Here is a 14,214-nt window from a genome sequence, read left to right on the forward strand (position 1 = left end):
GAGCAGCTTGGCTCAAAAGGAACTCCTTGTCAATAGAAACGAATGATGGTTCTATCCACCGAAGCAATTGATTATGAAAACGTCAGGTTTCTTGCAACTAATGTATTAGTAAGATATTTTAATGTGCTAGATTACGCTCCCATCAATCAATAAACATAGAGTCCATCAAGAGCAAGAGGTGTTTTATTTTGCAGCGGAACTCACGTGCCAGCAATTAGCAATAGTTAATCAAGCTGTTATTGATCTTAGAGCCAACTTGTGAAATGGCGGAGATTGCTGGCGAAGATCGACACCAATTCAGAGTGTTTACAAGGCAAAGATCAAGGAGCCACCCAGGGCATTAGCAATGCTCGACCAGTCGCAATAACTCAATTATTTGGCTATGATAAAAAGTATTAAATTGAGCCAATTTTACGAGCGATCTGGTAACTAGTCGTACCAAGTGAATATAAATACTTAAAAAGCCATTAAACGAGGCGCCAAATACGTCGCATACCAAGTAGCCTAGTTTTGCATAGACGGGCGCACCTGGTTTCCGTGCCGAGCATCCGGAATACTCGCTACAATTTTATCAATTAAAAACACCTAGACTCGCGTCCAGATCCGTACGGAATACACTATCAGTGATCGAATATAGAGCTGGCGTCATGCCCCGGGTATCCGAAAGTTCCAAATGTCAAAATTTGCGACGGTGGCGATTTATTTTTGGCCAGTATAACAACTTCGCCGTCATGAATGGCTTAAAAATAGTAGTATGACTTATCAGTCGTAATCGATTACCACAGGCATACTGTCGGATAGGCTTAAGGCACCCGCAATTGATGCTCAATCAATTTACCTTTATCAAATAAATTTTGTTTTGTTCTTTTCGAAAATAGTTTTAGCATACTTTTGCGGGCAGCGCCTAAAAGATTGACAAAGCTCGAATAAACGTACAAAGTCTTTATTACAAATGCAAAGGCTTAGGTGGTAAAATATGGGTTAAAAACATTTTAAACGATAAAAACCAAACAAAATAATACAAACAAAAAAATAAGGAACCACCATATGGCAAATATCAAAAAATATGCCGAAATTGGCCACTGTTACTTTGGTAAATTAAATCCTAAATGATTTCAACGAAACTAAACTACTATTCGATGATATTACATGTTGGGGCAACGTTCTTTTTCATGTTTCATATGTATAAAAAAATATTATTTCGGAGACTTAGTTTTGTAGTCGATGTGATGCTTTTTAGGTATTTTTGTTTGTTTTTGGTATTCAGGTTCCACAGTTCACATTGAATCGGACGAACATCGAGCGTCCTAAGCGTTAACATAAATTTAGAGAGTAAAAGTAACCTCGTAACTTCCATATTTTATCAATATGATTTTTGGTTTTCCTTTTTGGTGATTATGCATTTAGTTTAATCCCTCTTCTCCTCTTTGGCAGACATAAATATTTTCTGGCAAGTGAAGGTCAGCGAGTCTATAAAGAAAAACGGTATAATATGAAACGGGGAATAGAGGGTTGGTGCGAATACCTACCAATCGACTGCTGCACCCATTTCGGCTTATTCTGCCACACGACACCCACGTAGTAGAACGGTATGCCAATTAGGGTGATTAATACCCCCATGCCGACCTCGTAGGGCGCCACATAAATGGGCACCACAACCAGAAAGGCACATACGACAACAAACACGGCGGGAATCCACAAAGAGACCTGACGGAGGAAAACAATATAATCGTAAAATATAGCATGAATTGAGCTTAGTGTGACAAGGTAAAGGTTAAGAGGGGTCAACTTTTTAATAAATATTACAGCACAGAGCCATAATTTCTATATTGTACTGAACATGACATGGTAGAATACCTAGGGTATTAAGCTGTCCATCATCGATTGGTCAACTTACTTTAATTGGCCGCTCCATGCAAGGACGAGTGTAGCGGAAGTACAGAACCGCCGACACTGACAGCATTATAAAGAACGATTCCACAATGCTGCTATAGGTGATCAGCACATACACGTCACTTACTACCAGCATCACAATCGAGAGAAAGCACTGCGAGTGGAGGCAAAAAAGTCAATTAGAGATTAATTACATAATATCTTTTGTACGTTAATTGAGGGGCGCAGTCCACTCACCAGAAAGACCAGCGACGGCAGCGGTGTGTAGCTCTTCACGCTGATGTGCGACAGAATAGCCGGCATGTGGCCGTTACGGGCACCCACAAAGCACATGCGGGAGGAGGTCATGATGTGGACGGAAAGGCCGCCAAAGGCCGAGATGGCTACCATGACGGGTATGATTAAAGCAAAGCCGCCGAGAATTTTATTGCCAAAGGTCTGAAAAGATATGGGTTAGCAATTGAAACAGTTCGCAAGCCTCAGTTCTGGTTTGAATAAAACAGACACAAATGTTTTCCAATATCCATGGGTTAGATTCTTACCACAGCTATGGCGTTGGAGGCGATCATCTCAGAAGGCGAAAGTACGGCCAGATACGCCATATTGGCCAGCACGTAAATTCCGGTGACGAGAGGGAGTGAAATGTAAATGGCACGCGGCAGATTCCGGTAGGGATCGCGGAGTTCCTCAGTCATAAAGTTTAAATAATTCCAACCGGCATAGGAAAAGATGCCGGAGTAAAAGGCAACCGAAAGCTTGCCGGGATCAGTCTGAGTGCTCTCGAAGGGGCGGCTAAAGTTCTCCGTGTTTCCCATCAACATCCAAACCAGGCCCACGATGATAATCAGCACCAGAGCAGCGATCTTGGTGAACATGATGATGTTCTGCATTTTTGTGGTTATTTTCATATAGTACGAGTTCAAATAGGTGAGGAATATGATGGTGGCAGCGGCCAAGAGCTGTAGAGCTATCTTGGGAATATGGCAAGCGCCGCCAAAAAATGGCTCCAGCACATAGGAAGCGAAAGTGAGGCCCATAATCGCGTTGGTTGTAGGTCTGCAACAGATAAGAACCAAACAAATCAATGGAAAATTTATGCATCCTGCATTCAGACATATGTCCAACTGATAATCTCCCTGCACAAATGCTTATCGCTAGTTCTAAATGCCAAAAATAGCAGCAATAAAGCAGGTAATACACTAACTTTCGTAAAAGCAAATATATATTTGCAGACTGTAGATTTAGAACGATAGGAATGGTTTTACTTTCTATTAACTGGCCTAGAAAATCGTTATTGTTGACTTTTGTTGGCTTATCTGGGTGGCTCCACGGCCTTGACCCTGTCAATTGCTAATGAATTCTTTCGAGAATTCTTATGAATATTTTATCTTTTGGTTTTAAAAAAAAACCTTGAATCATAATTTATTCATTATTGACAGCTAAAGCAATTTTTTTTAAACTATATTAGTCTATTTGAAAGACCTTAGGTTCTTTTTAAAACTTACACAAATATCATCATGGCATCCCAGAGATACAGAAACGCCGGCAAAGATCCGTACGCCTCGAAAATGTAGGCATAGTCTCCTCCAGACTTTGGTATCGCAGTGCCCAGTTCCGCGTAGCACAGAGCTCCAATCATGGACAGCAGCCCGCACAGCACCCAGATGACCAGCGAGGTACCTACGGCGTCGACCTCCTGGATGACGCCTTTGGGTGAAACGAATATCCCGGAGCCGAAGATAATTCCCAGAATAATGGCCACACCCTCCAGTAGGCCCAGTTGCTTCTTCATCACCACACGACTGCTGTCTGATTCCGCAGATCCTTCGCGTCCTCCTTGGTTGTTGGCCTGTTTCTCGTTGGCATGGTCGTTGGGCCCTAAGCTGGGTGGAGGGTTCTCCGAGTTAGGGGTCAGGAGAACCATTTCGCTGGTTGGCGACTGCAATTCGTCGGCGGCGGGCATGGTCAAGTCTCTATTTTCACCCCAGGAACCTTTCTCGGTGACACAATCTTCGCACGCGACAGTTGGAAACGAACTGGAACTAAGACCGAGAATAAAACTGAACGTTTAGCCGTTGTCCCGTTAATTGATTAAACGAAGCCAATGTGTGGGTGTGTTCTCTTATGTGCCTGTGTGTGTCTGGTTGTTAATGTATTTTTCAATTGTATTCGGCGTGCTTATCATTCGTTTGTTTGGCACGGCTCTTCTTCTTGCAAGCCTGCTTATCTACCGCCGGTTAGTGGTAGTTTGTTTTGCTCGCCTGTTCGCCTATTGTTGTCTTGCTCACTCGCTGGCACTTTTTTTGGCACCTACCATTCGCGAATTGTCTAAAAAATGACACTCAGTGGTGTGGAATTTGACTAATGATTAAGTAGAAACAAGACCCAACATGGATGTAACCGCAAATGATGCAATCTTTGGGTTCAATTTCAAAATTGGCACACTTTTACCAAAGGTTTTTCAACCCCACGTTTTATCGGACATTTCGGCAGTGTGACCAGACTGGCTTTTCCGTGGAATCCCAATATTGGCACACAGGGTGCTTGACTTTTTTAATTCAAACTACTTTTGTTTTAAATTTAATTTTTAGTTTTTTATTAGATTCAAATGTATAAAATTTATTCGTGATCTTTACAATATTTAATATGAAAATTAAAATGTCGGCCTTGATGCTTATAATAAGAATAGACTTTTCTACTTTTTGTCCTTGGCCTGCAACTTGGAGTGGATCATGTCCTTGAACTGCGATAGGATCTTGTTCTCTCGCTTCTGACGCTCCTCCTTGCTGAACATGGCCAATGCCCTCTTCTCGTCGGCGGAGTACAGCTGGTTCTCCTTACGGATACGCACAGCCTCCATGCGGCGATGCCTACTGCCACTCATCACATAGCCCACGGACTCGAAGTTGGCGATTTCATCGGAAGTCAGTCCGATCTCACCACGCCGAGGAATTCTCTTGCCCTCAGCTATGTAGGCTGCCATGGCGGCACCTTCTCCAGGCAGCAAAGCCCTGCCAAAGTCCTTCTGATTTAGGCTGCCGCCAGTGCGAAGGGATGGGCCCACGTCCTCATCGTTATGGGAGGCTCCATCCTTAATTTTTGACTTGCTGGAAGACGAGGAACTCTTCTTGGCTTTCTCATCTCTTTCTGACTTTCTCTTCTTTTTCTTCTTTTTGGACTTTTTGTCTTTTTTACTTGAGGATTTCTTCTTTTTGGATTTTTTGATCCCCTCAGCCGTTTTCTCAAGCCAAACATCCTCCTCCTCGGTCTCTGACTCAGCTTCTGAGCTGGAACTGGAGCTGGAGGTGTCATCACTGCTGTCCTCACTGCTAGAACTAGAACTAGAGGAGTCCTCAGAGCTGGACGCTTTTTTGCTCTTTTTCTTTTTCGATTTCTTGGCTTTTTTCTTGGACTTTTTATCGGATTTCTTGGATTTTCCCTTGTTCTTCTTTTTCTTTTTCTTGGGTCCTATATAGGATCCCTTTACCAGCTCCACATCCCCGTTCTCTGGCCGTGACGGACTCTTGCCCCAGACATCTGGCACTCCTTCTTCGGCGATTGTCACCCTGTGGTTCCTACGAGCAATGACAAGTTTTGAGTCGCCCCTGGGATGATGGCCACCGCCTCCTCTGCCTCTGTTATGGGATCTGTTAGATGGTTCCGCTGGATCGTTGATGTAGCTTCTCTCTGTTTGCCCTCGAAATGGATTCTCACGTCGGTCGTTTATTTCGTGGTACCTATCATTCGGCCATCGTTCCACGGTTTTCGATCTGGATTTTCGCCGCCTCGACCTACTTCTGGAGGAACCGCTGTCGCTTGAAGAACTTTCTGAGCCGGAAGACGGTGAGCGGGAGCGTTGTCGCCTAGGTGGTGATTCCTTTTCCCTCGATCGTCTTGGTGCCCTTGCCTTGTGAAGTTCCCTCTCTCTGGAACATGACCGCTGACGAGTACTAATCCTTTTATCCGCTCGAGATCGATCCCTTGAGTCCGATCTGCTGCGCCGGCGACGGCTGCGACTTCTGCTGCGTGAACGCATACCAAAATTGGCACAATATTAATTAATTTCACAAATAAACAAAATATTCGTTTGCTTGATATAAACAGCTGATATAATCAACGGTCACTCTGTGTTTCAACCGCCGCAAGGCTGTGGACTTTGTGTGGATTTTAATTTACGACCTTGGCGAGCGGCCACACTGCCGCACACAAAAAAAAAAACAAATAAGTAACTTTATTAGAAAATATGTTGTGAAAAAGTCTGGGACGGTTCGATAAAGCCAGACTGAAATGGCCCGTATTACTTGGAGAGGTCACTCCAGCCAGGAGCTGCTGTAAGACGCTTTCAGGACTGGCAATCAGAACAGTTGTTTATGCTTTTTGTTTATTTTTTGACAGCTCGATGTGCCGGCTGCGTTGGAGCTACATGAAGCACTGCTGGCACTCGCTGACTTTCAATGCCCACATGAACTCCTCCTATGCCTCGGATGTGTGTCTGACTCCCATATTTTGGGTAGTGGACAACTATACACACTGCCTGGGGCCGGTAACACTCAACGAAAGCCTAGCTTAGTGAAGGGTGTTGAAGTTTGTTATCATTTCAGTTCTTTGTGGTTGGAGTGGCTGCCTTGACCACCTCAGTAGTAAGCATCGCCTACTGGATTGGGCTGCCCTTCTGGTGGGCCAAAAGCCAGCTCATGACGGTGTTTCTGCTTATTGTGGGCAACTGGCTTCTTTTGAATGTGGTCTTCCATTATATAATGGCCGTGATTACCCCAGCTGGCTATCCGCCCGAAGGCGTGTCCTTGGTGGAGGCAGTCAGCATGTGCGGAAAGTGTATATCCCCAAAACCTCCCAGAACTCACCACTGTTCCGTGTGCAATCGCTGCATCCTTAAAATGGATCATCACTGTCGTACGTATCCAAAATATATCATTTTAAAGCAATGAAACATTTATTCCCTTTAGCTTGGCTTAACAATTGTGTGGGCTATGCAAACCATAGATACTTTTTCTTATACATGATGTACACTACAATGGGCTGTCTGTTTCTCATATTGTTTGGTCTTGAGATTGGCTATAAGTATCTATGGCTGGATCATGGCGACAACTGGACTGAAGTAGAGCCTCTAGAAGGGCAGCCGGTGAAATTTAACCTTAGTGGACACATTATTCCAGTGGTAATTGATTTCCTAGTTTTAATCTATAAAAATAGTAACTAATGAGTGCTATTTACAGACTCATCCGAATGAATACGACGATTTTATGCAGCCACCAGCTGTGCACAACCTACCAACTCCCATCGTAGACACGGATGCACCCTCGCCAGGTCGTCGGAGAGTCCTGTGGTTCATGGCCTTCACTAACGCGGCCGTGGTGATAGCTCTGGGCACTCTGTGCACCTGGCACGCGAAGCTCATCACCCGGGGGGAAACAAGTGTGGAATCCCACATCAATGAAGCAGAAAGGAAAAGACTCCTTCAACAGCAACGCATTTACATAAACCCCTACAATTTCGGCACCAAGAAGAACTGGAAACTGTTTCTTGGTTTAGTGAGGGGCAGGTGAGCTTGTTATCCTTCAGAAAATTCCATTCTTTAATCAACTTGTCTGCAGATCCTTTTGGCGAACTGTTTTGCTGCCGTCTTGGCACAAGCCCGAAGGCACTGGGCTCAGTTTCCACACGGTCCACGATGCTCCCTTCGAGGATGAGTGGCCATAGTCCCAACATCGAAGCTCTTGTGATGGCAAAAAGTCAATTTAGTCTAATTAATTAAGCCTAAGCTGAAAGTAACTAATTTTTTGTAATTTATTTAAAGAATATTCCAAAGTTTACTCAAAGCCGTAGAGATTAACTAAAATATGTCGAAGAGATAGTGGCACTTGCAAATTCCATGGCATGTTGGAGCTGATAATGTTTCCATAGAGACTAAGAATTATGAAGCTTTTTTACTTAATAAATTCCGAAGAAAGTAAACAAACTAACCTGTTGTGGTTGCCCAAGGAAACTTGTGCCGGTATGGCAACTTGTTGCCAGGACAAGGTTGCAACCTTGAAAGTTTGGTCGATAGCGGCATTAGCTTTGGAAAAAGAGAAAAATGTCGAAGGCGTCGGGATCTGAAGATGAGCCTTTGGTGCCAGACGACTTTGATGATGACTTCTACAAGGAGCTGTGTGACAAGATACCCGAGGTGAGTTGGTAACTACAATGTATTTCATATATGCCTTGGAATTCTCGCAGGCCACAAAAGCCTTGCGGCAAAAGGATACTCCCAACAATGCGGACAATGTCCAAAGATTACTTATTTGTGGCAGCCGCTACAAGAGCGATCTGCGCATGGAGAAGGAGCGGAGTCAGGAGCTGCGAAAGGAGATTGAGGGTCTCGAAGAGCGATTGGAGAACGCGGCTCGTGTGAGCAAAATGGACATGGCCACTATTGAGGAGCTCCGTGGCGTGATAGGTGGGTTCCTTTTAAAGAATCCAGGGAAAAATATGTTAAAACATTCCCATGACTAACTAGAGGGCGCTTGGAGACAAAAGGATGCTGCCCAAATCCGCGAGCAGTCTGCCCAAGATGAAGTTTTGAGTCTTCGGGAAAAGCTGGATGAAGCCGAGGCGATGATAGTCCATCTCAACGAAAAGCGAATCGCCATGAGCAAGCGAGATGATGGCAAGGAGCGGGAACGCCTCACTGCCGAGATAAATGAACTCAATAAGCGTCTGGTATTACAAAGGACCTACTGCACCGAATTGGATAGAACCATTGAAGGTTTGGAGGCCAAGAATAAGGAACTGGTGAAGCTGCTAGATGTGAGTAAATGATTCACAATGATATAAACATATCCATTACCCACCCAACTTATTGTGTTTAGGAAACCTCCAGCGACGCCTGTAATCTTAAACGTAAAAGTGATGCCTTAACCAAGGAACTCTCTACAATGAAATCGGAGGAATCCCGGTACCAGGAGCAAATCTCCCAAATGAAGTCCGCCAACGAGCACTTGACCAAAGTAAAGGTGCGACAGAACCTACAGATCCTGTCGCTTAAAACGAATCTGGAGCACTTGAACACCCAGCACAATGCCACGAACAACAAGCTGGCGAAGATTACCGTAGATCTGGAATACACGGTGCAGGAGAGAGATAAGAACAAAAGAGCCCTGAACCAGAGAATCAATTTGCTGAAGGTTCGAGAGGATGAGTTGATCAAAGTGCGTCAGGACAATGGCAAGCTGGCCAAGTCCCAGGAGACTATTGCCCGGAAATATGCAGGTCTGGATGAAGCCAAAAGAGAGGTCGAGCAGGAAAACATAAGACTAAAGTAAGTGACTTTCTATTAGCAACATTTAGAAAACCTAGAATACTCCTACAGAACCCAACTGGGCACCCAGGACAAGGAGCTGGAATCTATGCGAAGAGTAGTCCACCACTTCGAGAAGAACAACGAGAACTTAACCAAGGAGAGGGACTGTTTGAGGCGAGACCTCCAGACCACGCACCAACACCTGGATCACAGCAGTGCCCAACATCAGGAGTCGCAGCATGAGGTTCGAGCCCTAAAGGACACCATCAGCAGCATGGACATTAAGCTGAAGAAGCTCAATGAGGATGCCACCAAACTAAAGAAGGAGAAGACCAAAAAAATGGACGAGATACAGCACTGGATAGACAAGCTGGATGCCTTGCAAAGTAATACATTCTTATTGATATTTTACAAGTTAAACTTTAAACCATTCCCCCATTAGACGAATTGCATTTGAAGGAAAACTACGAAATCGAACTGAAGCGCACCATCAGCGACTTGGAGACCAAGTGCTCAAAGTTCCAGCAGCAATATGACGTCCTGGCCAACGAGAGGCACACCCTCCAAAGGAACGTCCAGGCGGCGGATGAGGAGCGACAGAAGCTGCGCGATCAGTTGGTCAACCTTCAGGCGGTTGTGGAGAAACTCAAAGGCAAGGTTGGCTACCGGGATGCGGAACTGTCCAAACTGCAGCTCCAAATAGACCGCATGGAAAAGGAACGGCGTCTGATGCGGAACGACATCCGCCACGCCCAGCTAGGCCAACAACACACAAAGGCGGAGCTGCTGGACAAGCGCAAGGAGAACGACCGACATGCCAAGTCTCTCCAGGAGGATGAACAAAAACTGACTCGGCTACGCAAAGATGTGGACAACCTGATGAACGAGAAGAACGCCATCAGCGCGGCACTCACCAAGCGGAACGAGGAGTATGAGCAGTTGAAGCATAATCTGGCGAACCTTCAAACCGTCTATGACCAAACCCAGAGGCAGTGCAGCCAGAGCCAGGATGACATACGCCTGATGGGCATTGAAATTAAGAACCTGCGCACGGAGAGAGATGTGTTGAGGACGGATCGGGAGAGTGCGGCAGACCTACGGCAAGAGCTTCTCCAGATGCACCGAATGCTCAACCAGGAGCGGATCAAGGCTCGCGCACTGCAGGACGAGATGGTGACCCCAATGAATGTGCACCGCTGGCGCCTGCTCAGCGGAAAGGATCCCGAAAAGATGGACCTGCTAGGGCGCATCGCCATTCTGCGCAAACAGTTGCTGCAACAAAATGTGGCAGCTTTGGAGCAGGAGCGGGCTTTGAACGAAGCTCAGCAGTTGTACGCCGCCCTTCGGGAGTTTATGCTAAAGTTGCCCAGTCACAAAGTTCGGGCGGAGCTAAATAGTGTCAAGGTGGGTCTTTATACGCATGAGTTATAGGTCATTTATGACTTTTATTTTTCTTATGGACAGGCCACGTTGTCCGCCAAGGATCGCAAGCTAAAGATCCTGAAAGCAGAGCTGAGTGCCAGAGAGGCGGATGAAAAATCGAAGAAGCAGAAACTGGAGGAGATGCGGGTTAATCTGGCCATGACCAAGACCCAGCTACTGGAGGAGAAGAAACACAAGCAGAAGCTCATCGAGGAGCGCCAGTTGCTGGACCAGATGCACTGCTACTCAGCACCGGCACAGCTCCCAAGAACTCTGGGCGCTGGGTTCAAAATGGTTGGCAATTTACTTTGAAAATATCAATCAGAAGGATAATATTTTTAGTAATTAAAGATAATTAAAGTGTTTTTAAAGATAAAAACAAAAGCAGAAACATAAGGTATTTTAAGAAATTAAACTTTAATGTAAAAAAGTAATATTTATGTTGTGTTTCTGACATATTTCTGTTAGTTTACGCTTAGGTGGATAATGGATACTACTTTGGCAGAGATCGGGGCCGGTGCATGGTCTTTTTGCAGTACTTTGACCTTTTGTCATGGTTCGAGGTGGAGGAACTGTCGAAAAGGGTGTCCAAGAACCTTTCGTCGTGAGGCGGGGCTGCGGGTGTTTTGCCGTCCCCGCAGCCAGTGTCGCACAGTTTCTGGAGCTGATGTTGCTGCCGCAGCTGCTCCTGGAAGCCATTGATGAGGCACTCGCGGGCCTTTAAATCGATCTCGTTGATCCTCAACTCTGCAGTGGCGGCCTTAAGGCGTCGACTCTGCTTGCGGTTTATCCGCTGCTGGACACAGAGCTTCTCCCGCACGCTGGGATCGGGCATGTGCTTGATAGTTCGCTTAAGGCCTTCGTACTGGCGCTTAGACTCCTCCAGACTCTTGGCCATGTTTTCCCGCTCCAGGGAGAGCTTAATGTTTTGGCGCAGTAAGGTTTGGACCTTGCGCAGCAGCTCGAACCGCCTAGGATCCTTGCCGAGGAGGACGCGCCAGCGGTGAATGCGACAGGGGCGGGCCAGCTCCTCCCCGTAGGCGGTCACCCGCAGCCTTTCTTGATTCAGCAAGCGCTCCAGCCGAATCACATCCCGCCGCAGGGAAGCCTTGTTGCCCACCTCGCGCTGCATGCACTCGTGGGACATGCGGACGTTGGCCACCTCAAGCTTGAGCAGCCGGATGTCCTCCAAGCGCTGGTTGTACTGCATGGTGCCCCGATTGATGGCTTTCTGCATCATGGACAGACGTTCCTTGAGCAGACGCACTTCGTCGTTTCGCCTGACCATCTGCAAACCCACCAAACTCTTCTCCTTGTTCACCTCTTCCAGGGCACAGGACATGGTCTTGAAGCGCTGGTCGTCGGCGTCGATGGTGTGCTGCGACTGCTCCGCCCGGATCTTCATCTCCCGCAAGTCGGAGCGGGTGCTGGCCAACAGGCGCTCCTTCGAATGGATCTCGTTCTGCTTCTGTTTCACGGCCCTGTTCAGCTGCTCGATCTGGTTGCGGAGTGCGGATATCTCCTTTTCGTTTAGGGCTACCGTGTTAGCCAACTGGTTGATCTGGTGGGTCAACTTGGCCATCGTGCTCTGCAGCGTGGAGCGATCCCGCGAGCACAGGTCCATCGTCTTCATCAGCATCACCTTCTCCGAGTGGATGATCTCCATCTGCTTCTTGGCGTTTACATACGCCTGGTGCTTTTGCTGCAACTCCGACTGGATGAGCTCGAGGCGTTCGGTCTTAATCGACAGAGACTCTAAACGGAAGAGGAGATATTTAAATGGAAGGCACTCGAGGCATTCGAGGCACTCACCCTCCAGCCCATCAATCCTCTTCAACGTCTCATTCAGCTCCGCTGCCACCTCCCTCTTCTCGCGCTGAGCCTTCATCACCTGCAACTCCTTGTCATCCAGCTGCTTGTTGGCCCGGTGTAGGTCTTCCTGGACGTCCTGCATCTGGTGGCGCAATACGGCCATCTCGTGCTTCACACCAGCGACCATGTCGTTCAGTCGGGTGATCTCCATTCGGAGCTTCTCCCGTGTGCGCACCATGTCGTCCCTTTGGTGAAGGGCATCGTCCAGTTTCGAGTTGGCCATCGCTATCTTCTTCTCCTGCACCTTGATTTCATTGCTTTCGGGGATCATTCCTCATAGATATTAAGGTCAGTATACTTTTAACCATACACTTACTTATTAACGTATGCCTGATCTTGGAGTTCGGTATTTTTTTTGGACAACTGGAGGAATCTTCGCTCCAGGAACACGGTCTCGTCGCTCTTCTTCTTCAACTCCCGCTCGGCGTGCTTTCTGGCCGCCGTCAGTTCGCTCATGTCGCGACGCTGGGAGTTGTTCAATCGCTCCAGCATCTTGATGCTGGTCTGCAACTTGAACCTCTCCTCCTCGTTGGCGTGGTTCACCTTGGACAGGGTCACGTTTTCTCGGCTTAGGCGATCGCAGCGCACCTTCAGGGCGTCGTGGGCGATGTTTAGTTCTCCCAGTTGCTTGTCCTTAAAGACCAGCTCCTGGTTGCGGTGGAACAAGGCCTCCAATTCCTTGCCCAAGGTCGTGATCCTCTCCTCGTAGTTGAGAATCTCTTGATTGTGTGTGTTTTCCGTTCGGTATTGCTCCACCTCGATACTCCTTAGTTGCTGTCGCAGCTTCACGTTGGTCTCCTGGTTGGCCTCGATCATTCCCTCCAAGGATTCCGCGTAGAGGCGGTTCAGTTGAAGGCGCTTCACGTAGTCCTTTAGCTCGGCCGCCAGGCGATCCCGCTCGCGGTAAACCATGCTTCGTATGTGTCCCTCCCGCCTAAAAGCACCCCAGATTGAATTTCTTCTCTCCATTTCTCAAGTGGAAGCCACTTACCCTTTTGGGGTGTCCTGATCCAGGTTGGTGCTCCTGATAAACGACTGATCGTTTTGGGAGAAGGACAACAGCTGGAGCTGCAGGTTCTCCTGCCGGTTTTTGGACGCATCCTCGCTGCGCCAGGCGTCCTCCAGCGACTCCCGCAGGCGGTCCATCATCGCCTCCGAAGTGGCTGTGGTGCGAAGAGCCAGCTGCAGCTTTTCATCCGCGCTTCGGATCTTAATCTGCATGGCCTTGCCCTCAGCCAGCTCGGAGGCGTAGTGGCTGTGGAGCCTGGAGAGGATGTCCACGTAGTACTTGAACTTGGCGGCAAGCTCGCTGTTCTTCGTGAACACAGACTGCACGAACAGGTACGATCTCGCGAAGAAGTTGTCGTCTAGGTCCAGCAGCAGGTCCATTTGGGCCGCATCCTTGACGTCCTTGAAGCGCTCGGCAATGGAATGCAGGGATGGGTTGGACACGGAAGTCTTGGACGAGGTTGCCGAGGACTTGGCGGGCTTGGCTATCTTCACCTTGACCTTATTGTTCTTCCCCTTGGGGGATTCTGCGGTGTCCACCTTCTCCTCCACCATCTTCGCTCAAGAACGGCTCAACTTTCAACGGAAAATGGAGGAAAATGCCTCCAAAAACAAAAGAACGAAAAACAAACAATAGTAGTGTCAAGTTGGAGTGTGTTGTGAGGCAACTATCTAACAGGAATGACTTAAATTCTAAATTCTAAATTAAAGCACCCCCA

General features: G+C 47.3%; 5 protein-coding genes across 6 annotated transcripts; 2 read left to right on the forward strand and 3 right to left on the reverse strand.

Annotated features, from left to right (window-relative positions):
• Positions 1-927: 927 nt before the first annotated feature.
• gb (solute carrier family 7 member genderblind) lies at positions 928-4,390 on the reverse strand. The gene is made up of 7 exons (XM_070281381.1): positions 4,208-4,390; positions 3,399-3,935; positions 2,436-2,949; positions 2,131-2,331; positions 1,898-2,047; positions 1,530-1,707; positions 928-1,470 (listed from the first exon to the last, which is right to left on the reverse strand). Exons 2-7 carry the CDS (start codon positions 3,854-3,856, stop codon positions 1,409-1,411), a joined length of 1,563 nt encoding a protein of 520 aa, XP_070137482.1. The 5' UTR covers positions 3,857-3,935; positions 4,208-4,390; the 3' UTR covers positions 928-1,408.
• A 107-nt stretch (positions 4,391-4,497) lies between these two features.
• Positions 4,498-6,060, reverse strand: LOC108128074 (NKAP family protein CG6066). Its single transcript, XM_017245444.3, has one exon. The coding sequence runs from the start codon at positions 5,927-5,929 to the stop codon at positions 4,589-4,591; it is 1,341 nt and encodes a 446-aa protein (XP_017100933.2). The 5' UTR covers positions 5,930-6,060; the 3' UTR covers positions 4,498-4,588.
• An 11-nt stretch (positions 6,061-6,071) lies between these two features.
• On the forward strand, positions 6,072-7,870 carry LOC108128075 (palmitoyltransferase ZDHHC16). The gene is made up of 6 exons (XM_017245445.3): positions 6,072-6,224; positions 6,289-6,436; positions 6,495-6,804; positions 6,858-7,069; positions 7,128-7,453; positions 7,506-7,870. Exons 1-6 carry the CDS (start codon positions 6,181-6,183, stop codon positions 7,609-7,611), a joined length of 1,146 nt encoding a protein of 381 aa, XP_017100934.2. The 5' UTR covers positions 6,072-6,180; the 3' UTR covers positions 7,612-7,870.
• Positions 7,871-7,942: 72 nt separating this feature from the next.
• LOC108128073 (cilia- and flagella-associated protein 58) lies at positions 7,943-11,081 on the forward strand. Of its 2 annotated transcripts, XM_017245442.3 has the most exons (7): positions 7,943-8,080; positions 8,131-8,350; positions 8,411-8,700; positions 8,763-9,211; positions 9,263-9,579; positions 9,636-10,597; positions 10,658-11,079. In XM_017245442.3, exons 1-7 carry the CDS (start codon positions 7,988-7,990, stop codon positions 10,925-10,927), a joined length of 2,601 nt encoding a protein of 866 aa, XP_017100931.2. In that variant the 5' UTR covers positions 7,943-7,987; the 3' UTR covers positions 10,928-11,079. The 2 variants fall into 2 exon arrangements, with proteins under 2 accessions (XP_017100931.2, XP_070137481.1); XM_070281380.1 differs by lacking the exons at positions 7,943-8,080; positions 8,131-8,350; positions 8,411-8,700 and having other exon boundaries at positions 9,148-9,211; positions 9,282-9,579; positions 10,658-11,081.
• On the reverse strand, positions 11,009-14,176 carry LOC108128072 (cilia- and flagella-associated protein 58). Its single transcript, XM_017245441.3, has 4 exons — positions 13,479-14,176; positions 12,804-13,421; positions 12,428-12,744; positions 11,009-12,370 (listed from the first exon to the last, which is right to left on the reverse strand). The coding sequence occupies exons 1-4, from the start codon at positions 14,048-14,050 to the stop codon at positions 11,109-11,111; spliced, it is 2,769 nt and encodes a 922-aa protein (XP_017100930.2). The 5' UTR covers positions 14,051-14,176; the 3' UTR covers positions 11,009-11,108.
• Positions 14,177-14,214: the final 38 nt, after the last annotated feature.

Source organism: Drosophila bipectinata, chromosome 3R (assembly GCF_030179905.1).
Source record: "Drosophila bipectinata strain 14024-0381.07 chromosome 3R, DbipHiC1v2, whole genome shotgun sequence".
Taxonomy (NCBI): domain Eukaryota; kingdom Metazoa; phylum Arthropoda; class Insecta; order Diptera; family Drosophilidae; genus Drosophila; species Drosophila bipectinata.

Bases quoted from the DNA above. Each gene is read 5' to 3' on its own strand.
- gb (XM_070281381.1), bottom strand. From the start codon at position 3,856: ATGCCCGCCGCCGACGAATTGCAGTCGCCAACCAGCGAAATGGTTCTC. The intron at 2,332-2,435 runs GTAAGAATCTAA...ATATCTTTTCAG, and splicing joins CCTCCAACGCCATAGCTGTG to ACCTTTGGCAATAAAATTCT. The intron at 1,471-1,529 runs GTAGGTATTCGC...TTTTCTTTATAG, and splicing joins ATGGGTGCAGCAGTCGATTG to ACTCGCTGACCTTCACTTGC.
- LOC108128075 (XM_017245445.3), top strand. From the start codon at position 6,181: ATGGCCCGTATTACTTGGAGAGGTCACTCCAGCCAGGAGCTGCT. The intron at 6,225-6,288 runs GTAAGACGCTTT...ATTTTTTGACAG, and splicing joins CACTCCAGCCAGGAGCTGCT to CTCGATGTGCCGGCTGCGTT. The intron at 7,070-7,127 runs GTAATTGATTTC...TGCTATTTACAG, and splicing joins GTGGACACATTATTCCAGTG to ACTCATCCGAATGAATACGA.
- LOC108128074 (XM_017245444.3), bottom strand. From the start codon at position 5,929: ATGCGTTCACGCAGCAGAAGTCGCAGCCGTCGCCGGCGCAGCAGATCG.
- LOC108128072 (XM_017245441.3), bottom strand. From the start codon at position 14,050: ATGGTGGAGGAGAAGGTGGACACCGCAGAATCCCCCAAGGGGAAGAAC. The intron at 12,745-12,803 runs GTAAGTGTATGG...GATCCCCGAAAG, and splicing joins GATCAGGCATACGTTAATAA to CAATGAAATCAAGGTGCAGG. The intron at 12,371-12,427 runs GTGAGTGCCTCG...TCTTCCGTTTAG, and splicing joins GAGGATTGATGGGCTGGAGG to AGTCTCTGTCGATTAAGACC.
- LOC108128073 (XM_017245442.3), top strand. From the start codon at position 7,988: ATGTCGAAGGCGTCGGGATCTGAAGATGAGCCTTTGGTGCCAGACGAC. The intron at 8,701-8,762 runs GTGAGTAAATGA...TATTGTGTTTAG, and splicing joins AACTGGTGAAGCTGCTAGAT to GAAACCTCCAGCGACGCCTG. The intron at 9,580-9,635 runs GTAATACATTCT...TTCCCCCATTAG, and splicing joins CAAGCTGGATGCCTTGCAAA to ACGAATTGCATTTGAAGGAA.